Source organism: Rhinolophus ferrumequinum, chromosome 2, assembly GCF_004115265.2.
Source record: "Rhinolophus ferrumequinum isolate MPI-CBG mRhiFer1 chromosome 2, mRhiFer1_v1.p, whole genome shotgun sequence".
Classification (NCBI taxonomy): domain Eukaryota; kingdom Metazoa; phylum Chordata; class Mammalia; order Chiroptera; family Rhinolophidae; genus Rhinolophus; species Rhinolophus ferrumequinum.
The window spans coordinates 108788011-108811256 of record NC_046285.1 but is presented as its reverse complement, the minus strand read 5'-3'; the positions used below and the strand labels follow the sequence as shown (position 1 = coordinate 108811256).

The window sequence follows — 23246 nt, the reverse complement described above, 5'->3', positions numbered from 1 at the left end:
TCATGGCGTGTCCAGGGTCAGGTGTGAGGAAGGGAGGCTGGACAGGAGATAAACCACCCAGGGGACAGAGAGCAGGCAGAGCAGGGACCCTGCCAGCTGGAGCCATGGTGGAGGGTCTGAGGGTGTCCAGTGTGTATGAAGTGAAGGGTCCTGTATGAAACCGTCATAGGACCCTAACTCAAATATCACACGTGGCAGGCAGTATGTCTGAGGGTCCCTCCAAGGGGCCAAGGGCAGAGCACACGGGGCTCAGAGTGTAGCCCCGAGAGAGGGTTGGTGCCTTTGTCCTCTGCCAAGGTTTGGGGTCCCCCGTGGACAACTCTGTGGACACCAGTGTGTTGAGCACTCTGGGAGCTGGAGGGAGTCTAGCGTAGAGCCTTCCCAGGGCCTCTGAGGGAGCCTCCAGCCTGTGGCACTTGGTTAGGGCAGCCCCAGAAAACTATAAACAGCGAGATCAGACCTCCTGCCTGTGGGAGCCAGTGGTTTAATTGGGCACTTCCAAGAGGGTGAGCTTGAAAGACCTGGGAGTCTGAACAAGACATCACTGAGGTTGCCAGAAAAAAAAAATCTATCTAGCTATCCACAAGATGTCCTCATGCAAACCAACAAGCATTCTTTAAAAACATTAGCCCTGGCTTGAGGATAAATGGAGACTGCATCAACCAAGTAGCATCGTTTTCAGCTGAAAGCGGACTAGACAGCTGTGGATTCCACGGTTGAGGCTGGGAAAATGAATAAAGGAAACCTCATTGAAATCAGGGCGGGGAAGCCCTGAAAGGGGCGCTCTCACACACAACCACCCACTGCCATCTGGGGCCCCCAGCAGGAAGAAGCTACAGTACCTTGTTCTCCCCAAGGGGGAGAAGGCCACTTCACCACTGAGGCAGGCGGAAGGAAGAGTTTCTCGTGGCCCAGCAACAGGCTAGCCAATGAGAGACCACCACACTCAGCCAATGAGAAGCCACCACCACCCTGAACTCTTGCTCTCCTCCAATGGTCTTCTTCTCATAAACGCCCCTCCCAACTTCCTCCTTTTCCTCTATAATATTAGACTCTCCTTTGTTTTCAGGATTTGCCTATGGTTTGCCATAGTTTGCATGTCTGGAATTGCAATTCCTCAGCTATTCCTGAATAAACCCATTTTTGCTGGTAAAATAACTGGCTATTTTAAGGGTGACAAGGCTGTCCAGTCTGTGCACTTGGGGGCAGTGGGCAGACAGTGCTGGAGGCAGCACCTGTTCCTGCGAGAGGAGGACCGGCCAGGCACCATCTCCATGTACAGAGCAAGTGGAGGGGATGGGGTTGGGGGTATGATAAATTCTGGTGGGTGTGTGAATGGTCTGAGAGTGAAGTTGGCCTCTGCAGGAGTCCCTGGCAGGCACAGACACATGGAGGCTGGGGAGCAGGAGGCGATTTGAAGCCTTTATTGGACTGGGGCATGTGTATACAGGGACGTGCAGGGCCTGCTGTCACAGCTCTGTCTGATGGGGGCAGGTGACCCCCAGAGGTGAGGCGGAGACCTGGAAGGAAGTCCAGGAGGGCTGGTGGGGTTGTCAGAGAGCCTTTGGAAGGTGCTGAAAGGCAGATGAGAGCCCAGGGAAGGGGCTGGGCAGAGGGAGGCTGAGGGGAAAGAGGGGCCTGTCGACGAGGGTCTGAAGTGTGCCCTGGGAAGCCTCTGGGGTCCGGGGAGGGTGTGGAGGGTAAGATGCTGCAGGATAGAGAGGAAGGGTGGTGGGCATCAGTGCCCAGTGCCCAGGACCCTGGGAAGAGCTGGGGATGGAGGGGGTCCTCCGTGCCTGACCACACCCACACGTGGAGAGATCGAAGTTTGCAGCGCACTGGATCTCTCTCGGTGGGGTCCGAGTAGCACCACGGACAGGAGGACAGCGCCTGTGGGGCTGGGCGTGAGCCGGGACGCGGTGGAGGTGCTAGCAGATCCAGCGGATGAACCTGTCGAAGAAGCCGGGCTGAGCCAGGCTGTCGTAGTCCTTCTCGCGGAAGATGGCGGCTGTGTCACCCAGACTGATCTTGGAGAGCACGTCCATGTCCACGTCATCGCCCACGGCCACCACGGAAGGCACCACGTTCTGCTTGCGCATGGAGTGCACCGCCTCCTCCAGGCTGTGGTTGCCCGTAACGCCGTCCGTGAGGAACACGAAGGCCAGCTCAGCATGGCGGCGCGCCCCGGGCCGTGTGCCGAGCACCACCTGGTTGATGGCATGCACGATGCCTGAGCTCACGTGTGAGAAGGAGTTGAGGTAGCTCGCGCTCTCCAGCGCCTCGTGGATGACCGTCAGGTTGGAGGTCAGCGGGAAGGCCACCTGCTGCTCGTTCGGCCCCCCAAACTGCAGCAGGGCCACACGTGCGTTGAGTGGGTCATCGTCCCTGCGTGCCAGTGTCAGCCGCCGGGACACCTCCTCCACGAAGTGCCGGACCTTGTAGAAGTTCTGCTCCCCCAGCCGCTCGGAGCCGTCCAGCAGGAAGACGATGTCCACTGGCCGCTGTGTGCACTGGGCCACGTACAGCTCTGGGGGGAAATAGGGGCGGTGGGCGGGGTGACCCAGGTAAACCCTCCACCGGCCCTGCCCTGGCCAAGCCCCTCGGTATCATACCCCAGCCAGGCCATGACCCTGCTCCAGCCAACCCATTCTGCCACACTCTGCACCCCATCTCTTTATGGGCCCTGCTCACTGGAGCAACATGAACTGCTGGAGCTTTGGGGGAGCTGCACCCAAAGTCACCTATTGTTGGGAGCCCCCTTCCCGCTACAGCCCCCGGGGAGGGGTCCAGAGTCCCACCCCGTCTCCTCAGACCGTCACCGTCTCTCTTGGCTGTGCTTTCACCAGGAAATGTCCCCAAATCTGAGGGCACAGGGGTTTCTGCCCCGCAAGCACCATTCCTACCTAGCGCCTCTGCCAAGCCCTCCGGGTGGGAAGGGCCCAGCAAAGGCCCTTCACTTGGCCCAAGAACTGGACACCCCCAGAAGGGCCATAGCCCGTGGGGAGGGGGTGGGAGAAGGGGGCAGGGAAGCTGTCATCACATTTGTAATTGTGTAGAAAGACCTCGCGAAGACCCCGGCCCTGAAGATCCCTGGACGCAAGGACCAACCTGCAGCCATGACCCTGTCACTCCCCCGTCCCAGAGCTTCCTGGCACTGGCCAGGCCACATCTCTCCTGGCCCTTGGAGTATCAGAGAAGGGGCCTGTGTCCCCTCTGACTGGACAAGGCTTTGGTGGGCAGTAGGCACAGGCGTGGCCAGAACCCTGCGGCAGCACAGGTGACTCACTGTTACCTGAGGAGACCCTTGCCCCCTTCTGAGCAGTGACCAGCCCTGGACATGATGGACAGCGTGGGGGCAGGGCTGCAGCCAGGACTGAGGCTGAGCCTTTGGGGGACGTGGACACCACACACAGCCTGAAAACCTGCTCTGCACACACGTGGGACCACGGGCTGGGACATGGTCCACCCACCACAGACACTAAAGCCAGGCCCCTCCCTCAAGTCCTTGCCTGAGACCTCAACTCTAACCGCCATGAGGGCTGGGCAGGGACGGGGCTGGTCCTCCTGCTGGCATCCAGCTCCTCAGCCCCATGGGCAACCTGCCTGGACGTGAGTTAGAAAGGGGATTCTGTCAGGAAGGGGTTCCTGATCCACAGCCTCAGTGCCGAGGGCCTCTGCCCAGGACCTGGGTCCTGGGCGGCGCCTCCCTGCCCGGGACCAGCCCCCAGCCAGCAGCACGTCACCCCATCAGATCACTCGACCAGAGCAAGGCATTTCCATTGTTTTCCAGCTTTTATAGGATGTTGAAGGTGTGCTCAAAGCATCTGAAGGACGACCCCCAGAAGTGTCACCACGTGGTGCTGGGGGCCAGCACACAGGACACTTTTCTAAGGAGCTTATTAATGAAGTAGCTTATTTTGGTGACAGTGCAAAGAAAGAACAGCCTTTAGATGCACAGCCAGGACAGCTGAGAGCTCAGCAGGTTCTCCAGGTGCCTTGACTTCTAGTCCTACAAGCAGACAGACATGCGGGAGAGGGGGTTTGGGGAGTTCTCCCGAACACAGGGTGACCGGGCAGAGGCCGGAGGCTAAGCCTGGGGTGTTGTAGTGTTTAGGAGGCTCTGCTGTTCCCCTTCTTTCCTTCTGATGACCCCCACCTGTGGCGCAGAGACTGGCCCCAGGAACCAGGAGGGGATGCAGACTGAAGCAGTGTGTGTCTGAGTGTCCTCGAAGCCCTGCCTCTCCCAGGGGCCTGGGGCTGGAGAAAGATGAGTATATGGTGTCTGTAGTCCCTCCCCCAACTGTCAGCCAACAGTTTTGGCAGCCGGGTTTGACCTAATAGGGGACTTTTACGTCCCCCAGATGCGTGAGACAGCTCAGCTAGACAGGGTGGTGTGGTCACCTGAATACTGTCCTTTCAAAGATGCCCATGTCCCAATCTGCGAATGTGACCTTCTGTGGTGAAACAGGGCTTTGCGGATGGGACAGAATTACAGACGGAGATGGGAAATTGTCCAGGGTTATCTGTGAGCCCTAAATGCCACCTACGTCCTTATAAGGGAGAAAGAAGGAGGTTAGGCTGCAGAAGGGGAGGCCATGCGACCATGCAGGCAGCTAGCAGCTGGGAGGCAAGAAGGACCCTCCCGGGAGCCCCCAGAGGGAGCACGGCCCTGCTGACACCGGGATCTTGGCGTCAGGCCTCCAGACTGAGAGGTTCCTGTTGTCGTCAGGCCCCTGTGCCCAGCGGGCGCCCAGTGGGGGCAGCTCCAGCCTCTCCGAGCAGTGGCCCTGTGGCTTCAGCAGAGAGCCAGTGCGGTCTCCGGGTCGCCCACAACGTCCCTGTGCACCAGCTTAAAGGTGTCAATGAACAGCTGCACCCAGTCCTGCCGCTCGCCTCCTGTGGCGAACTTGGCCCGCTCGGCGGTGTAGACCAGCACGGCCACCAGCCTGGAGTAGGAGGCCGGGTCCTGCGTGAGCTCCGTGGCGTTTAGCAACTGTTGGATCAGGGGGACGCTCTTGGGAAAGGAGGTGTCTGGGCCCTCTTCCGTGCGGAGGAAGGTGACCAGGGGCTCGCTGCCAGGCCGCGGTCCATCTGCGGGCATCCAGAGAAGGCTTTAAGGGATGCGGTCGGCATGAGCGGGCCTCCTGCCGCCCTCCTTGGGCCTCTCTCCTCTAAGACAAGTTAGGACCAGAGCCAGGAATGGGGCCGAGGCTCACGAGGGGTCGGACAGGAGACAGGGAGGCCGCAGCAGCCGCACTGGGGCACGGCACAGCGGTGGCACAGCTAAGTGGGGCTTTGGGGATGCACCTCTGGTCCCCACAGACCCTACCAGACTCTAGGATGGCCGCTGACTGCTGGAAGCAGTGCCCTGCGATGACCCCAGGCCCTTAAAATGCTCCATGCTGCCGGGAGAAAGGACTGTCTTTGCGGCCCAATCATGGTGCTAGGACCCCTCTCGGAACAGCTGCTTAAAAGCTTACAGTTATAAACCCTTCTGTGCCATTTGAGACGTGAGCCTTTCCCAGCCCAGAATGGTCCCCCAAGGACCCAGGAGCAGCAAACACTTGTACCTCTGAAAGATACAAGAAGTCTGTTTCTCCCCTGGGTGAGTGTCAGTCAGCAAACCCCGGTGGCCTGGTCATGTGAGCCCCTCCCCAGGCCCCCTGCGCACCAGCCTTTAAAAGTCCCCTGCCTTTGTTTGGGGGAGCTGAGCTCAGCTTACCCTGGACCTCCTCTCTCCTGCAGTAGCGATGTTAGAATAAAATCTGTCTCTGCCGCCTTTACCTGCAGTCTGGCTTTGTTTCTCTTTGACACTCTGTGGTTCTGACACACTCAAGCCGCCCCCGGCCTGGTCCAAGCCCAGGCATGGCTGGGCCTCTTGTGGACAAGGCCGTTTGGCCCACGAGGTCAGGGCCATGCCAGAGCTGGCAGCGTCCACCCAGCGTCCTGTTTGTAGCCCCCAAATACCTAGGAGGACACCCAGCCTGCGGTAGGCCAGAGTCCCCACATGTCACAGCGTGGTCTATAGTGACATCCGCTTTCTTCCTCTCTGGTCACAATGTCTACTTAGAAACTTCTGATCGTTTTACAGGAGGAGGAGCTTGTGAGTTTAGCAGGGTGTAGTCAGAGAGGGGCTGTGTCCTGGAGGCTCAGGGGAATCACCATCCTGGGGACAAGTGTGACTCTAACACCAAAACCAAAGGCACCACGAGAAAGGGAACTACAGCCCAAGACCTCTCATGAGCACAGACACAAAAATCACAAAATATTAGCAAATGGAATCTGACAAGACATAAAAAAACTTAAACTCCACGCCACAGTGGGGTTTATCCCGCTCTGCAAGGCTGATCCAACATTCGAAAGCAGTCAACACAATGCATCACGTCAACAGCCTGAAGAGCCTCGCAATTGAGTCAACAGACGCAGACAAAGCGTCTGACAAAGTGCCACTCACGACAAGGAGCAGAGGGACGGACCTTCCTCAGCTCGATCAGGAGCAGCTAACATGCAATAACGGTGACACACTGGAAGATTTCCTCCAGAGCAGGGCCGGGCGAGGATGCCAGGCCACTGCTGGCCCAGGCCCAGGGCTGGGGTCTGGTCTGTGTCCGCAAGAGGCCACACTGACCATGGGACCCACCCCGGAGGACTTGGGCACCCTGAGGGCAGGCGCACAGTCTGCAGGCTGCTGGAGTCTCAGTGTGGACCCCAGCCCCCTCGCCTCGGGAGGGCCAACGCTCTCAGGACAGTGTCTCAGCTTTCAGGTTTCTCGCCCCCGGGCAAGCCGTCCCCAGCAGACTTTGGGGAACCCAGGCCCAGGCAGTCTTTGGGATGATTCCAGACCTTGGTCGCAGGTACAACCGTGATGAGCATTTCCTTGAAGTTCTGTCAGTGTAAGAGGGGACCCTTGTCCCCATCTCCACACGTTTCTTCCCTTAGGCCACCTCAGCGCCCCCAAACCTGCCAGGTGACGCGCCGCCGTCCAGTGAGGAGCTTGGCTTCAACAGGGTCTCCCACCTGTGACCTCCGCTGACTGCCAGCAGCCCCGCCCCCCCATGACGGCCCCACCTCCCGGTAGCCCCGCCCCTCCGCGACGGCCCCCCCCACCTCCTGGAAACCCCGCCCCTCCACGACGGCCCCTACCTCCCGGTAGCCCCGCCCCTCCACGACGGCCCCCCCACCTCCCGGTAGCCCCGCCCCTCCACGACGGCCCCCTACCTCCCGGTAGCCCCGCCCCTCCACGACGGCCCCCCCACCTCCCGGTAGCCCCGCCCCTCCGCGACGGCCCCCACCTCCTGGAAACCCCGCCCCTCCACGACGGCCCCTACCTCCTGGTAGCCCCGCCCCCACGACGGCCCCACCTCCCGGTAGCCTCGCTCCCTCCCTGAAGGGACAGGCCCAGAGCCCTTCTCCCTGAGGGTGGCTCTAGGACCCAGGCAGGCGTGGGCAGGCTCGCCGAGTGGGGTCCGCCCCCAGGCAACCTGCGTGGGCTATGTGGCCCCAGTCACTGCACCTGCTGAGGTGGCAGCACGACGCTCAGAGGAGTGACGACGCCATCTTGCCCATCCCAGGCCCCCTTGGGACCCCTGAGGACAGTCTCTGTGCGCCCCCAGCGTTCCAGCCGCGCACACAGCGCACCACGTGGGGCGGCGGCACCGCCCCCTAAACACACGCTGGAGTCTGCTCCCAGGGGGAAGACGGACACCGCGCCAGGCGGCCGCTCAGGGCCCTCAGGGGTCCAAGGGAGCCCATCAGCTGCTCCCAGATCGGTTTAAATTAACCCTTTCGTTTACTGGATCCGGGACTTCCGCCTCTGGGGGCCAGGCCGGCCCTGGGTGTTTGTCCCTCCCGGGTGAGCCGTGGGGACCACAAGACCCGAGCACCTGGGCGCCCGCAGCACCCTCCCCACGTGTACCAGGTGGGTGGGGATGGCTGAAGCTCGAGGTGCCAAACCCTGGGCCCCCCAGCTCCCTCTTTAGACATGCTGGGGCCAGGGGCTGAGACGCATCTGAGGGTTTCTCGCGGGGGAGTGGCCTCCACTGCGCACTTTCCTGCACGGCCCCCAGCCCTGGGCAGCCGCTAGTCTGGGGCGGGCTCGGCAGCGCCCTGCCCTGCGTTACCTGTTTGGCAGGGAAGGTCCGGGCACACGATCTGGGGGTCTAGGAGAGAGGAAAGAAGGCCGGGGTCCTGGTTAGTGTCCGCTGCCCCCACACCGCAGCCCCGCCCCCACCCCGCCCCGCAGGCCGGCCGTACAGTCTCCTTCCTGCTGCAGGGACAAGGGCCGGGCGGTCGCTCACCCGGGCACAGGACGTCCTCCATGTCGTCGATGAACTTCTCGGCCACCAGGTCAGAGAAGAGCGTCATGTTGCGCACCTGCTGGGGCTTGTCGCAGGCAATGGAGTTGAGGTTCTCGCTTTCGTGCTTCTCGTGGAACATGTCCCCGATGCCGATAGCTGTCACGGTGACCTCGTGGTTACACAGCGCCCGCAGGTTCAGGTCGTCATCCCGAGGGTCGTGGCGGCCGTCAGTGATGACCACCGCAAACACGCGCGTCTTCTTCCGCCGGCTCTCCTTGATGAGCTTGTTATAGGCGAACTTGAGGGCCGAGGGCGTCCAGGTGCCGCCTGCGATCCACTCGAGGTTCTTGACGGCCTCCTTGAAGCTGGACAGCGAGTCGATGCGCTCGTCGTCCAGCTGGATGGCCTCGAAGGTGCCCTCGTGGCTGTACTGCACGACACCGACGCGGGTCCCTGTGGGGCCAGTCGTGGGTGTGAGGGGGCTGGTCCTGGGCCCGCTGTCACCACCCACACTCGCCACCCTCAAGTGGGGGCCTTGGGACCCTTGTCAATGCTAACATCCCTCCCTTGCATTTCTGCCCTTCCTCGGACTCCTGGAATCAGATCTCAGGGCCTGCTGGCCACCCGCCCCGGGCCCCTGTGGGCACAGCTGACCAGTCTCGGACTTGGGGTCCTTGGCGATGGCCCCCAGCCTGTTGACCACGTTGATGACGAAGTTCTTCTCTAGCGTGAAGTTGGTGTAGCCTATGCTCTCAGAGCTGTCGATGACAAACACCACATCCAGGGCACCACACCGCTTCTCGCAGTCTGTAGGCAGGGTAAGGGCACTGGCTGTGTGCACTCACCACAGCTGGACACACCCCCAGACCTCAGGGGCACACAGCCAGGTGCATGGCTGGGAACCATGACTGCAAGAGGGAGGGCGGGACTCGGACGATGCCCCCAACCCCTGGATGAGAGCACCCAAGGACACAGTGTCCTGGCCCGGGGGCAGCCATGCTCCACTGCCATGTGGGAGCCAAGACTCACCACAGCACCCGCACGTCTCCCGTACGTAGGTCATGACATCGCACTCCTGCAACAGAGGTCAGCCCAGCCAGCACAGTGAACCCAGGAGGGGTCGAGGGGCGCTCCTTCGGGGAATCTGCAGCCCTGCTCCCCTTGCCTCAGACCTCAACCTCTGATGTCACCCTCTGACCTTGGCATGCTCCCCCTTTCTCTGACCTCATTCTCTGATCTTGCCCTCTGACCTTGCCCTCTGACATTGCCCTCTGACCTTGCCTTTCGATTTTAGGAGGGAGGACACTGACTCCATCCCCAACTGACACCTACCGTGAGGCCAGGGTCTCCAGGGGGGCCGGGCTCTCCCTGGAGGAGGAAGGACCATAGTGAGAGGTAACTACTGTCACAGGTAAGGCTGGGCAGGGTCCCCGCCCCCTCCATGTCCCCAACCCTGGACACTGACTCCATGCTTCCACCACGGGCACAGACCTGTGGTTCGGGGTGCATGTTAGCCGGGGTGGCCCAGGGACCAGCAACTGACCTACCTCAGGTCCTGGGGCTCCTCTTGGCCCCCGAGGGCCTGGCTCGCCAGGGGGACCAGGGTCTGCCTGAGAAGAAACAGGGAGGGGGGTGCTCAGCAAACACCCTGGGTGGTCACTGCACAGCACCCTGGGCTGTGGGCATGAGGAGGGTCGAGGAAGGAAGAGAAGGAGGGAGGAGGAAGAGGAGGGATGAGAAGGGAGGAGGGAGGCGGGACAAGGGGTACACTTACAGGTTCCCCTTTCTCTCCTTTCTGCCCAGGTGCTCCTTTCACACCGAAGTCGCCTCTGCCCCCCTGGGACACAGGACACACATGTGAGCCCCGGGGAGGGAACATCTTTGGGGAGCTCTGCTGCCCCCTCCCAGCTTTTCAAAACACCCAGTGAGTCAGCTGGGACAGACATGCTTTGGTTGGAGAGCCTGGGCCTGCTGTTGGGGTTGGTTAGATGGTAACAGCTCAGGGCCCTTCAGGTGGCCGTGGTTTTCGGTTAGAGAGAGACTAGCACTGGGCGCCACCACCACACTCAGCGCTCAGCTGGGGGCAGCTGCTGCTGGCCCAGCGGGAGGTGAGGGGGCTGGGGTGTGGTGTTCCCACCAGGGGAGTAGGGCACAGATCACCCCAGGTGGGTGCAGAGGGGCCCCTCGTACCTCGGGGCCGCGCGGTCCTGGCTCTCCTTTCTCTCCCTGGGAAGCAAGCACAGGTAGGGTTAGTCAGCACAGATCCCCGAGAGCAGACACGCTGACCCCTGGGGCATAGCTGGGGACCTGAAGGTTTTCTGCATACCCCTTCCTTCTGTCACGGGGGGGTGGTCTCAGTTACAATAATCTGGGTGAATGCCACCTGCACTGTATCTGAGACAATTCCTGGGGAACCTGTGTCTGCACCCAACATGTGACCCCCGCCCCCTCATCCTGTCTCCCAAGACAATGTCCCCCCTCCCTCCATCCCATGCCAGGACTTACGGGTGTGCCTCGGGGTCCTGGGTAGCTGAACCCAGGCCTTCCAGGGTCTCCCTGGAGGGGAGAGAGAGAGTTGGTCATGAAGATCCAGTGGGAAACGTGAGTGGTCAGCATGGACTGAAGGTGGTGGGGCCCGGCCTTGGGGAGGCGTGCCATCCCCCAGGTGAAAACAGGAGCTGCCAGGCCTCCTGACGTCCCCCAACCCCCAGGCAAGAGGAGGGCGTACCTTGGGGCCAGGCTGTCCCGAGTCTCCACGGGGACCAGCATCACCGGGGTCTCCCCGAGATCCCTGAGGTCAGAGAAAGTGGGGAGTTGGTAGACTGACCGTGTCCAGCTCTGACCACCAGGAACACTGCCTTGCTGCCCCTCTTCCACATGCCCCCTCCTGGCTCCCAGGCCCCACCGGGTAAAGCTGGACCCCACAGGGCAGGACAAAGGTGTGAGGTGCACGGGGACCCTTGGTCCCTGTCCCACTGCCTGAGTTTGCCATGGGGACAGTGTCCTGACCGAGGACAGGAGGAAGTACAAGTGGAAGTACAGGGGCCTGAGCCCCAGGGCCACAGGGCCCTCCCAGATGTCCTGCTACTGACCTGCTTCCCGGGCTCCCCGAGAGCCCCCTGGGGACCTCTGGGTCCAGGCAGGCCTCGGTCTCCCTGCAGAGAAAGGGGACAAGGGCAGCTCTGAGAGCCTGTCGTCAACATGGGGACGTCACAGGGTGGGGGGGGCCTGCTGCCCTCCAGCAGGTCCTGGGCATGGCCTTGGTCCTCAGCCCTAAGCACAATGCCCCCTACTACCCCCCTGCAGGGCCCGCAGAGGGAGAAGGGCTGGGAGGGGCAGGTCCCAGGTGCAGCCCCGTCCTGCCAGGCGGCTGGGTGCTGCCCGCCACTTGCTTACCTTAGCTCCTTTGCCACCAACCTCCCCGGCCAGGCCCCGGGGCCCCTCGGGGCCAGGGTCCCCCTGTGAGAAGAGAGACCCAGTTAGTCTGGGGCGTATGTGGGAGGTGAGGGACAATACAGAACTCCCTGGTGGGGAGGACCCCAGATTGAGGAGGGTGATGCTGGAAGCAGCCCTGCCCGCTCGGTCACATGCAGCCTGGCAGGGACCCCACCCGTTTCCAGAGGAGGGAGCCCCTCCTTCCAGCTCCTCACCCACATCCCCCAGGGAGCTCTGACGTTGCCCCAATGGCACAGACTTCTTCACAGCTACAGGCCACGTGTGGCAGGGCGGGGGCCTGTGCAGCTGTGCATGGCACACGTGGGACTGGCCGAGCCCCCTGAGGTTCCTCGGCAGGTGTGCCCCCACGGGCTGTGCGGCCTTTGTTCTCCCTTGTCCCTGGGACCCTAGGCGCCAGGGTGGGGATGCTGTGTGGGACCCACAGGGACCCATGTGCAGAGGTGAACACTCACCTTCTCGCCTTTGGGGCCCTCGCTGCCCGGGCTGCCCTTGGTTCCGGGGTCTCCCCTGCGCCCCTGTGGAGAGTGGGTGTGTAGGTGGGGGCCACACAGGGACCCCTCACTCGGCTCTCCCCATGAGGACTCTGGCTTTGGGGCCTGGGGGCCCCTGCACTTGGCCTCAGCACAGACCCTCGTTCTCTGCAGGTTGGTTTGGTCCCAGCCCAGGATTTAGGAAATGATGGCAGAGCCCCTGCTCAGCGGGCAGCCTGGGTGAAACCTTAGTTGACGTGACGGGGACCTGGCCCGGCCCCGCTCAGCATGGTCGCTCAGCTCACTTTTGGGCCGGGCCAGGAGGATCGGCCCCGAGGCGGGACACCCCTGGGCGGGCGGGGTAGGCTGGGAACGCTGTGTGGGACCCCAGACAGTGTGCGCGGGCTACGTTCAGCCCTCGGGAGGGCAGGGTGGCGAGCAGTGCCACTTCCCAGGCAATGAGCGTCCAGCAGGGACGTGGCCCAGCCCTTCCCCTGCTGCAGTGGGGTCATGGAGGCACCCTGGGGACGCCTCAGGCTCAGAGGGGCCCAGGGCAGGGCAGCAGCCAGGAGGGGTCAGGCAGGCGGGTAGGAGGGGTGCGAACTCACGGTCTCGCCTTTGGGTCCTCGGGGCCCAGGCCCGCCTTTGGCTCCTTTCACACCAGAGCTTCCTGGGGCTCCGTTGTTGCCTTGATAGCCCTGTGGGGGAAGGGACAGCTCAGCCAGGTCGCATCACCTGGGCCACACGCGGGCAGCTGGGACCCTGTTTGCCTCAGGGAGTGGGCGCCCCGCCACGTGGCAGTGGGACAGAGAGGCTGGTGGCCTGCTCAGGGCCGGGGGCCGGTGAGGGGGCCTGCCGTCCCTCTGGCCCCCTCTGTGGGCACCACCAGTGTGTGGCTGGGGTGGGACTTCAGGGGCACTTGCCTTGCTCCCCTTGGCCCCGTTGTCTCCTGGGGGTCCTCTGCGTCCTGGGCGGCCAGCATCCCCCTGGAAGAGTTGGGAGAAATCAGCCTCATGTTCCTCAGATGCCAGTCGTGGGACAGGATCCTGTTGGGGCCCCCACCCCCTCTGTAGAGCACACTCCTGGGGGCAGGGGCCCTGGGCAGCCTCACAGATGAATTAATCAGACACTCGTCTGAGGCTGGCTTCTCGTGGGGGTGGGGGGAGGGCAGGGAAGGCTGCTCTTCCTGTCCCTCCAGCGTTCTGGGTAGCCAGGGGAGTGACGCAGGCAGGCAAAGTGACACTTCACGTGGCCTAAGAGGCAGTAACCCCACAGGCAACAGAGCCTGGTCCAGTTAGACCCCAGCTGGTGAAGCCCCGGGCAGGACAACGATAGGCCCCCTGCCCATGACAGGGACTGGCCCTCTGCTGTCCTTCCCGGCCCGGCGCCTCCCCCGGAGGTGGGGCGCTACAGCAGGGAGCAGGCACTGGCGGGTGGTGACCCTGCTCTGCTCTGGCCGCTGCCACCTTGGCCCGGCCACCTACCTTGGCTCCTTGGTCTCCTGGCTCCCCAGGGCTGCCTGCATCCCCTGGATAGCCGTCGGGGCCCTGCAAGAGAAGAGGGGAGGGCTGCACTCAGGGTATCCCCATAAGCCCAGGGCCAGCTGACATGGGGAGGGTAACCAGCCCCCATTTTCTGGACTGGACACTCCATCCTGTTCTCAACTGCCTGGACCCACTGGGCCTGGGTGGGATGACAGACAAGCTCAACGCTGAGCCCTTCAGGACTCTGGGAAGCAGTCACCCTTAACGGGACCCATGTGTCCCTAAGGCCATTTTGTCCTGTTGTGACTTCAGCGCTGGTTGAACCCTGGTTGGGGTCAGGGACAGGCAGAGCAGGGCTGCAGGCAGTGTCCACGCTCAGGGACTCCAGCTTTCCCAGCCCCACCTGGGGCCCGGTGCCTCCAGAACCAGGGGTTTAACGTGGGAGGAGCTGAGGCTGCACTTACCCGACTCCCGGGGTCGCCCTTGCAGCCAGGAGGTCCGATGCGCCCCAGCTTGCCCTGGAGAATGGGGAGCAGAAATGTGTCAGGGGCGAGATGTGGGGACGATGTGCCCCAGTGACGAGTGTGAATGGTGGGCCCAGTGCATGCTGGCCTCTGTGCACCGGGCACGCGGCGTGTGACCCTGTCTTTCAATGGCTTGACTGTCATGGCGACACCTTTGTGGAGGTGGGAGAATCCCTGGTTTCAGCTGGGAGCATGAGTGTCTAGAGTGCCCCTCCACATGTGTGCATGTGTGTGCGCATGTGCAGGCATGTGCACGTGTGATGTGCCTGTACATGTCTGTGAAATGCCAGTCGGGCTCAGCTGGGTTCTGCAGGGCAGGCTGGGGAGTTCCTGCAGGGCTGGGCCGTGGTTCTCAGTGGCAAATGTCCATCCTGCTCTTGCAATGTCCTTATTTGTCCTGTGTCCCCTGGACAAGTGCAAACTGGGGCTGCCCAAGCCACAGGTTGTGGGCAGTTGCCAGTGTGCCCAGAGGCCAGCCTCAGGGAAGGATCCAAGCGTCTGAGGAGGTTCTGCTCACTCCTGTGGCATCTGAGATGCTGTCCACTGCCCTCCCACCCCGCCCGTGACACACCCGAGGGCACTCTACCTTCTGTCCGTCAGTCCCATTCTTGCCAGCCAGGCCACTGGCACCCTGGAGGGAGAAGGAAAAGGGAACATCATCAGCCCCGATTGCCACCCCTGGGAGCAGCCGGAAGGTGGGATGCCCAGCCTGCCTGGCCCACCACCTCGCTTACCTTCCGCCCATCCGCTCCAAATTCTCCCTGCGCAGAAGGAAAATGAGGCCATTAGCTCAGGTCTTAGTATCACACACCCACCCGTTAGGGACCCAAGTCTGCCCTCAGCCAAACACGAGGCCAGAGGGACCCCAGAGCAAGACCACCCGGGCACCAGGCCGTGGCGTGCCCCCAGCAGGGACCACAGGCTCACTGAGGACACGGGGAGGGGCTGGGAGGTCTGGCTGCTCAGTCAAAATCTCACCTTCTCTCCTTTGAAACCAGGAACACCCTGAGGTTGGAGGAAAGAAAAGCCGCATTAGGATGGGTGTGTGCAGGAGCCAGAAGGCAGCCATCAGAGCGGGTGGTGGTCACCAGTCTCGGGTGGAAGGGCATGACTGGGGCTCAGGCTAGTCACTTGGTTTGGGGCCAACATTCAAAATATTGAGGTGCTTCACTTCCTTGGGTTGTGGCAGGAAGGGTGGGCTGACGCCGTGGGCCGGCCCCACCTGGAGCCAGGCAGCCCTTGGCTTGTCCCCATGTCCCCAGCCACTGGGGCAGGGCTCAGGGCAACTTGCCTTGGGTCCTGGGAATCCGATGGGCCCTTCGATGCCTGGATCGCCCTGTGGAAGAAGAACAGAGGGCCATGGGTGTAACTCCAGTCTTGGGGACGGGCCTCCGGATGGGGTGGGAGGACACTCACCTGTCGCCCCTTCTGTCCAGGCTCTCCAGGTTCACCCATGTTGCCCTTGGCACCCTAAAAGCAAACAAAAAGGTAAACCGAGGCAAGGAGGGGTGGGTGGGCCACCAGGGACCCTGTCATGGGCTCCTGTGAGGTAGAAGTGAGAATCTTGGGGTCAGCATGGCCAAGGCTTCTGGTCCCTCCCAGGTGACAATGGCAATGCCACGTCAGGATGTCCCAGAGTCGGGTCAGCTGCCCTGCGTCAGACCAGGGCCCGTTTTGACCCCATTTCTCTGAGCTCTGACAGCCCGGGGTGGACACCCACCTAGGCCCCTCTGCAGTGGCTCACTCCCAGCCTGGGCGGCGCCCACCCTCACACCGAGACACCAACTCCTCTAGACCCGGGGTGGGGGCACCTAAGTGGCATGCCCAGATCAGGACTTTAGGAAACGATCGAGAGGTCACGCTTCCTAGAATTAAAGTTTCAAATGCATCTATTTGTTAATATACTTCCAATTTCAGTGCAGAGGCGCAGAGAAGAGAGGAGGTGGGAGAGGGTGGTCAGAGGAGAGAGCAGGGAGGGTGGGGGGCAGGAAGAGGAGAAGGAAAGGCAAGGAGAGCACAGAACACAACACAAGTGGGTGGGCAGAGGCTTCTGAAGCTGCTGTGCCTGTTTTGGGGTTCCCTCTGTGTGCACCCCAAGCTCACGGCCCCTCGGATGCTGTCAGCGACCCACACCCAGGAGGACCGAGTCACCTCCCTGCGGGGCGGGGGCTGGGCACATCTGCTCAGGTGGCAAATTCGCTCCTGGACTGTGGCAGGTGGCTCTGTCCCAGGACAGGGGAGATCAGGGTGGCTGTGGGAGCACCTGGCCAGCAGTGGAAACTTGGCGGAAACTTTCTCTGTAACAGTGTTTCAAACTCTGTCTCTCCTCCTCAGAGGTGAGGTTCTGTCCCGTCTGCCTTTCTCCATAATATTCTACATGAATTATGGCGTTTCTGATACTCTGGTATGAATTTTGGAACGATTTCATTTTGTACAGTTCTGTTAGGAAAATGCAGGGCAACCAGACCCCTTAACTGCCTTGTTTAACAAGCGACCGAAGTGGTCTTTGTATGAATTCACATCACTAACAGTAACAGCCTCCACATTTTGTTGACGTACTTGACCTGCTTGTTTACTTTTCAAGAGTATTTTAAAGACTTTTATTAAAACCTATAGCTAACATACAATATTATATCAGTTTCAGGGGTACACCATAGTTATTCAACACTTATAGACCTAAAGAAGTGATCACCATGATAAGTCCAGCAACCAGCTGACACCGTCCCAGCTCTCACAATATTATGGACTGTATTCCCCATGCTGTACATTACATCCCCGTGACTTGCCAGTTTTATACCTGAAATGTGGACCTCGTATTCCCCTACCCCCTTCCTCCCTTTTTAATTTTTCAATTACAGTTAACATTCGATATTATTATTTATTAACTCCAGATGTATAGCGTAGTGGTTAGATGTTTATATAATTTAAAAAGTGAACCCCCTGACTAGTACCCACCTGCACGATACATAGTTATTACCATATTATTGACTGTATTCCCTGTGCTTCACTTTACATCCCCCTGACTATTCTGTAACTACCAATCTGTACTTCTTAATCCCCTCACCTTTCTCACCCTGCCCCAAACCCCTCCTGTGACCCTGACAAATCTATTTCCCATCTGACACCACACAGTCATCACAATATTATTGACTATGTTCGTTATGCTATACTCTAAGTCCCCATAACTACTGTGTAACTACTAATTTGTATTTCTTAATCCCGTCCCTTTTCACTCAGCCCCCCAACCACCTCCCAACTGGCAACCATCAAAATGTTCTCTGTATCTATGAGTGTGTTTCTGTTTTATTTGTTTATTTTGTTCTTAGATGCCACATATAAGCGAAATCATATTGCATCTGTCTTTCTCTGTCTGATATACTCCACTCAGCACAATACCCTCCAGGTCCATCCATGCTGCCACAGATGGTAAGAACCCATTCCCTTCCCTGGCTGAGCAATATGCCATTGTATGTATGTACCACCTCCTGTTTACCCATTTTTCCATAGACAGACACCCAGGCTGCCTCCACATCTTGGCCACTGTAAACAATGCTGCAATGAACATATGGATGCACATGTCCCTTCAAAGTAGCATTTTGTGTTTCTTTGGATAATTACCCAGAAGTGGGATTACTGGGTCCTTCTTCGTCTCTTGTTATAGCCTTTGTTTTAAAGTCTGTTTTGTCTGGTATAAGTATTGCTACCCCAGATTCTTTTTTTTTCTTTTTTTCATTTCCATTTTCACGAAATATCTTTTTCCATCCCTTTACTTCTGTCTGTGTGTATCTTTCAATCTGAAGTGAGTCTCCTGTAGGCAGCATATATAAGGGTTTTGTTTTCTTATCCACTCAGCCCTCCCATGTCTTTTGAGTGGAGCATTTAATCCACTTACATTGAAAGTAATTGTTGATACATATGCAGTTATTGTCACTTTATTATTCATACTTTTGATATTTTTTTTTCTTCTCAAAAAAGTCCCTCTAACATTCTTTGTAATACTGGTTTGGTGGTGATGAACTCCTTTAGCTTTTTCTTGTCTGGGAGGTTCTTTATCTGTCCTTTGATTTTAAATGATAGCTTTGCTGGGTGGAGTAATCTTGGTTGTAGGTCCTTCTTTTTCTCACCGAATATTTTCGGCGAATCCCTTCTGGCCTGCAAAGCTTTTGTTGACAAATCAACTGACAATCTTATGGGGGTTCCTTTTAAGTTACTAGTTACTTTTCTCTTGCTGCTTGTAAGAATCTCTCTGTCTTTACCCTTTGCCATTTTAATTATAATGTGTCTTGGTGTGGGCCTGTTTGGGTTCATCTTGTTTGGGACTGTGCTCCCTGGGCTTTATGTCTATTTCTTTCACCAGATTAGGAAAGTTTTCAGTCATTATTTCTTCAAATAGGTTCCCAATCCTTTGCTTTCTCTCTTTTCCTTCTGGTACCCCATGATACAAATGTTGTTACGCTTGATATTGTCTCAGAGGTCTCTTAAACAATCCTCAGTTTTTAAAAATTCTTTTTTCCTTTTGCTGTTCCGATTGGGCACTTTCTTCTACCTTGTCTTCAAAATCACTGATTCGATCCTCTGCTGATCTAGTCTGCTGGTGATTCTTGCTAGTGCATTCTTCATTTCAGTTATTGCATTCCTCACTTCTGACTGGTTCTTTTTAATGGTTTCTATGTCTTTTTTTTTTTTTTTTAAATGCTTGCTATCTCTTTGTTGAAGTTGTCACTAAGTTCCTTGAGCATTCTTATAACCATTGTTTTGAACTCTGTCTCTGGTATGTTGTTTGCCTCCATTTCATTTAGTTCTTTTTCTGGAGTTTTCTCCTGTTCTTTTTTTGGGGGGATGCATTTCTTTGTTTTCTCATTCTGGCTGCCTCTATATTTGTTTTTATGCATTAGGTAGATCTGCTATGTCTCCCAGTCTTGGCTGGGTGGCCTTATGTAGTAGGTGTCCTGTGGGGCCCTGACACAGTCTCCCTGGTCACCTGCTCTGGGTGCTCCAGGACTGTCCCTTGTGTGGATTGTGTGTGTGTCCTCCTGGTATAGTTGAGCATTGATTGCTATTGGCATGTCAGTGGGTAGGACTGACCCTCAGGCTGGTTCGCTGTGGGGTTTGCCCATGTCCACAGCCTACAGGCTGCGGTGCGGAAGGCTTACCCCACTGAGTGGGACTCACCCCAGTGGGCTCTGGTGCCTGTTGAGACTTCCCTTTGTTTGTGCCACTTGTGGGGCTAATTGGGTGGTGCTCTGCTGTGGTCTGAAGCCAACCTCCAAGTACGTTGGTTCTGGTGCCTCTTGGGGGGGGCTCCAGTGCAGGCCCAGGTCACCCACTGCCTTTGACTGCCCAGGGACTACCTGGTAGGAGCTACAGAACGATCCACGGTTGTTTGCTGCCTGTGCTAAACCTGGAGGCATGTGGGAGAGGCCACACTCTGAACCGAGGTTGGCTGCCACCAGTACCAGGCCTGGGGTAACTCCACAAAAAGCCAGGACACTCCAAGACCTGCAGCCGGTTGTCGGTTCCCATAAGGTTCAGCTGCAGAAAAAGCCTCCAGCACTGGGAGAGTTGGGTGGGTTGGATCTCAGTGAGTCAGCAGAGTGGAGCTGCGGGGCTCACCAGACCAATCAGATTTAGACTTGGCCGTAAGTATAGGGGGCAGGCTCAACACAGGAAAGAAGGCGCCTGCTTGCCGGCTGCACAGGAAGAGGACTCCACACGGGGAAAATGCCAATTGTCCTCCAGGCCTCCGCCTAAGGTGACACACCTCAGTCTGCCCCGTTTGTCTCCGACGCCCCCCGAGTTATTGTCTCTTCATTGGAGCCCAAGGTGAGTACCTGTGAGCGAGTGAGTCTGTGCGGGCTGTTTAAGAGGACAGCTGGGTTTCCCGCAGCCTTCCATTCCACCCAGATGGTCAGAATTCTCACTGTTTTTCACAGCCAGATGTTGCGGGGGCCCCTCTTCCTGGCACCAATACTCTGGGCTAGGGAGCCTGGTGTGAGGCTGGAGTTTCTTGCTCTTCTGTGGGGAATCTCTGAGATATCCTTCCCAGTTTTCATCTGCCACATGGAGGTTCGGGGTCAGCCCATTTCATGTCTTGTGGTGGCTTCTTTATATCCTTAGTTATAAAACTTTTGTTCAACTAGACTTCAGATGTTTCTCCAGGTTTATTGTTCGATAATTTAGTTGTAACTTTGATGTTTTACGGGATGAGGCAAGTACAGCATGTATCTACTCTGCCATCTTAGATTGTTCTCTTTAAAGAATATTTTAAAGGCAAGTTTTAAAAATAAATGTGTCCCTTCTTTTCCCAAAAATGCCATTTACAAGGAAGTAGATAAAAACTGAATTTTAATTCCTCCAGGGTCAGCTATGTTGAGCCCGTGTGGTGTAGTTGACTCTACATTTGTAGTTCAAGAGGGGTTGGGGGCTTCCTGGCAGTGTGGACCCCATCTTACCTTCTGTCCACGGTAGCCCTTGGGGCCAGGGGGCCCAGGGATCTCCAGACAGCTCACCTTGTAGCACTGAAACAAGAAGCAAAGGGCAGTGTGAGGCCAGCATGAGGAGTCCCAGCTGGGGGTGGTGGGAGGGAGGACACTGCCCAGGCCCCTGGCTCGCTGGGTAGTGGGCCAACCTGAGCATGGGGCTGGATGAAAGACTAGATTCAGGAGGCACCCACCAGGGGGCTGGGGTCTACACAAGCTCTAGCCAAATTTTAGAAACCGAGGCTGGGCTGACAGCAGCAAGGGTCACATAGTGGGTAGCCAGGCACCTCGTGCTTGTGTGTTAACTCCGTGCTGCGAGCAGCTGTTCTGGGAAAGGCTGTGCCTGTAGGAGCCTAGCGGACTGGGAAGCACTCCTTCCTGTGAGCTGGCTCCGGGACACACAGGGCCAAAGGTAACGTCAGGGACCCAGGCAGCAGATCCCTTGCTGGGTACCCCATGCCCCGTCTTCTCCTGGCCTAGCTCAGGGGGACAGAGCCTTTCAGTCTGGAGGGCCACCCTCCACCTTGTCCACTTGGCAGTTGCTTGGTGGGCAACCCTAACGCTGACCCTAACACCAGGAAATGTAGACTTCCTGGATTTCAGCGGCATGGTTTGGGTCAGGTGCCCTTCCTCCAAACCCGTCTCAGGCTCTACATGGAGCACAGGGGTCTGTGTCCCTTGCCCCGGGGGAACACCACCGTGGTGCCAGGTGCAATGTGTAATCTCTGCTGGGTCATCTCAGAGGCCCCGAGGGCGCGCGGCAGGAGCAGGGCTGGCAAGGACCACAATGCCTCTCACCTCTCCATAGGCCTCATGTTTCTGCAGGAAAGACAGAGAGAAACCCTGGTTAGCCCCCTGAGCATCTAGTGGGGAACGCAGGACATCAGAGCAAGCGGGACCCTGCCCAGGCTTATCCTTTTCAGGCGCCTCACTCACAAGGGGTAAACCGAGGCTGGAGCCGAGGGGGCGGGCCCAGGACTCCGGCCGGCCCTCCATCCCCGGCGGGCGGGGGTCGGGGGGCTGCTCACCATGACCTTGATGATGCGGTTGATGGTGTCCTGGTCGATCTCGGTGGAATCGGGCCGCATGGTGGCGTAGTTGCTGCGGTAGAGCTCCAGGGGCATGCTGGCGATGTCGCGCAGGCCCTGCTCGTTCAGGTTCCGGTTGGGGGCCACGGCGAAGAGCCGGATGCCCTCCTCGCGGGCCCGCTCGGCCTGCAGCTTGATGCCGCCGCACGGGCTGCCGGTGACGTGGCCATCGGTGATGACCACCGCGAAGTTGACCACTCCCTTGGCCCCGTGCTGCCGGACCTCCCTGGTCATGTTGCCCAGCGCGCAGTCGGTGAACGTGCCGCGGCGGAAGGAGCGGATGGCCTGCAGGCTCTTGGTGAAGGACGCCCGGTCACTGCCGGGTGGGCTGAACACCTCCACCTGGTCGGAGAAGTGCAGGCCGCCGTAGCGCCAGCTTAGGGCCACCTGGTCCAGGTACAGCTCGTCCTGCAGCTGGCTGATGAACTGCGGCACGAACTGCTGCATGTGGTACAGGAGGCTGTCGGTGGGGGACTGCATGGTGACGCTCTCCGAGGTGTCCAGCACGAAGTACACGTTGACCGGGCAGTCGGCCTTCTCTGGGGACACGGACCGAGGGCCGCGGTGAGCTGGCCTCCCCGCTGCCAGGCTCTGCCACACCCTTCTGCCCACCCATGGGCCCCCAGCCCCCCACCGCCGGTACCTGGGCAGCTGTTTCTCTCGGAGGTGCCGGGTGCGATGACCTCCTGCTGCTGGGCGTGGAGCGTCCCCAGGAGCCCCCAGAGCAGGAGGGCAGAGCAGGGGCCTCGCAGCATCTCGGCAGCACCCGTGCGCCCTGATGTCCTCGTCCTGCAACCGGGGGGAGTGGCCACTGCAGACGGCGTCCCACGAAACATCCGTTCCGGGAGCCCCTCCTGTCCCCAGAGCCCTCCCCCTTGATGGTGGGGGTGGCACACACAGCGTGTCAGTCAGCACCTGGGCTCAGGGACCCTGGGTGGGGGCCACAAACATTTATTGACGTAGAGACCCCAAGCTTCTGGCTGTGTTCTGGGTGGGATGAGCGCGTTCAAGGCCGTCCCTGCCCTGGAGCCTGGGTCGCTAGGCAGATGGGCGCATTTTCCGGAACTGAAATGCTAGTGACAGGCATCGTGAAGAGGGTGGGGGGAAGGGGTGTGTGGGGGGGACAGGGAAGAAGGGTCAGCTGGGGGCAACTGGGAGGAGGGGCACTGAGAGGGGACAGAAGCCCAGGTGAGGCAGAGTGGGCCTTGGTACTTGATGCTAGCTGTCCAACTGACCGCATGCTAACCAGGTAGGAAGAATGGCGTGGGGTGGAATGTGGGGTCCGCCATACAGGCAGGCCTGGGGAGCTCGGGGTGGGGGACCTTCCCTAGAGCCAGGGAAGGTGTGCCTGGCATGTTTCCTTGGATCGGAGGTTTTCCTGCTGCTTGCTGCCTCTGTGCCCAGGCCCAACCCAGGACCAGAGGACCTGGGGGCTGGGCTGGGCGGGC

The 23246-nt window shown here is 59.1% G+C and overlaps 1 protein-coding gene across 2 annotated transcripts in view; it reads right to left on the bottom strand.

The window, feature by feature from the left end:
- Window positions 1-1409: 1409 nt before the first annotated feature.
- COL6A2 (collagen type VI alpha 2 chain) overlaps window positions 1410-23246 on the bottom strand; it is a 33548-nt gene continuing 11711 nt past the window's right edge. Inside the window, exons 2-28 of one of the 2 annotated variants that reach the window (XM_033130623.1) lie at window positions 22442-22587; window positions 21739-22337; window positions 21509-21529; window positions 20684-20749; window positions 15648-15701; window positions 15523-15567; window positions 15210-15236; window positions 14966-14992; window positions 14818-14862; window positions 14172-14225; window positions 13708-13770; window positions 13147-13209; window positions 12832-12921; window positions 12206-12268; window positions 11694-11756; window positions 11390-11452; window positions 11026-11088; window positions 10803-10853; window positions 10488-10523; window positions 10072-10134; window positions 9845-9907; window positions 9630-9665; window positions 9327-9372; window positions 8952-9104; window positions 8298-8750; window positions 8121-8159; window positions 1410-2527 (exon numbers count right to left, since the gene is read on the bottom strand). In XM_033130623.1, the coding sequence (XP_032986514.1) occupies window positions 1929-2527; window positions 8121-8159; window positions 8298-8750; window positions 8952-9104; window positions 9327-9372; window positions 9630-9665; window positions 9845-9907; window positions 10072-10134; window positions 10488-10523; window positions 10803-10853; window positions 11026-11088; window positions 11390-11452; window positions 11694-11756; window positions 12206-12268; window positions 12832-12921; window positions 13147-13209; window positions 13708-13770; window positions 14172-14225; window positions 14818-14862; window positions 14966-14992; window positions 15210-15236; window positions 15523-15567; window positions 15648-15701; window positions 20684-20749; window positions 21509-21529; window positions 21739-22337; window positions 22442-22553 (3057 nt within the window). In that variant the 5' untranslated portion in view covers window positions 22554-22587 and the 3' untranslated portion in view covers window positions 1410-1928. Of the gene's footprint in view, window positions 2528-3779; window positions 5092-8120; window positions 8160-8297; window positions 8751-8951; window positions 9105-9326; window positions 9373-9629; window positions 9666-9844; window positions 9908-10071; window positions 10135-10487; window positions 10524-10802; window positions 10854-11025; window positions 11089-11389; window positions 11453-11693; window positions 11757-12205; window positions 12269-12831; window positions 12922-13146; window positions 13210-13707; window positions 13771-14171; window positions 14226-14817; window positions 14863-14965; window positions 14993-15209; window positions 15237-15522; window positions 15568-15647; window positions 15702-20683; window positions 20750-21508; window positions 21530-21738; window positions 22338-22441; window positions 22588-23246 lie in introns of those variants that run through there. The other variant, XM_033130633.1, reaches the window with a different exon arrangement.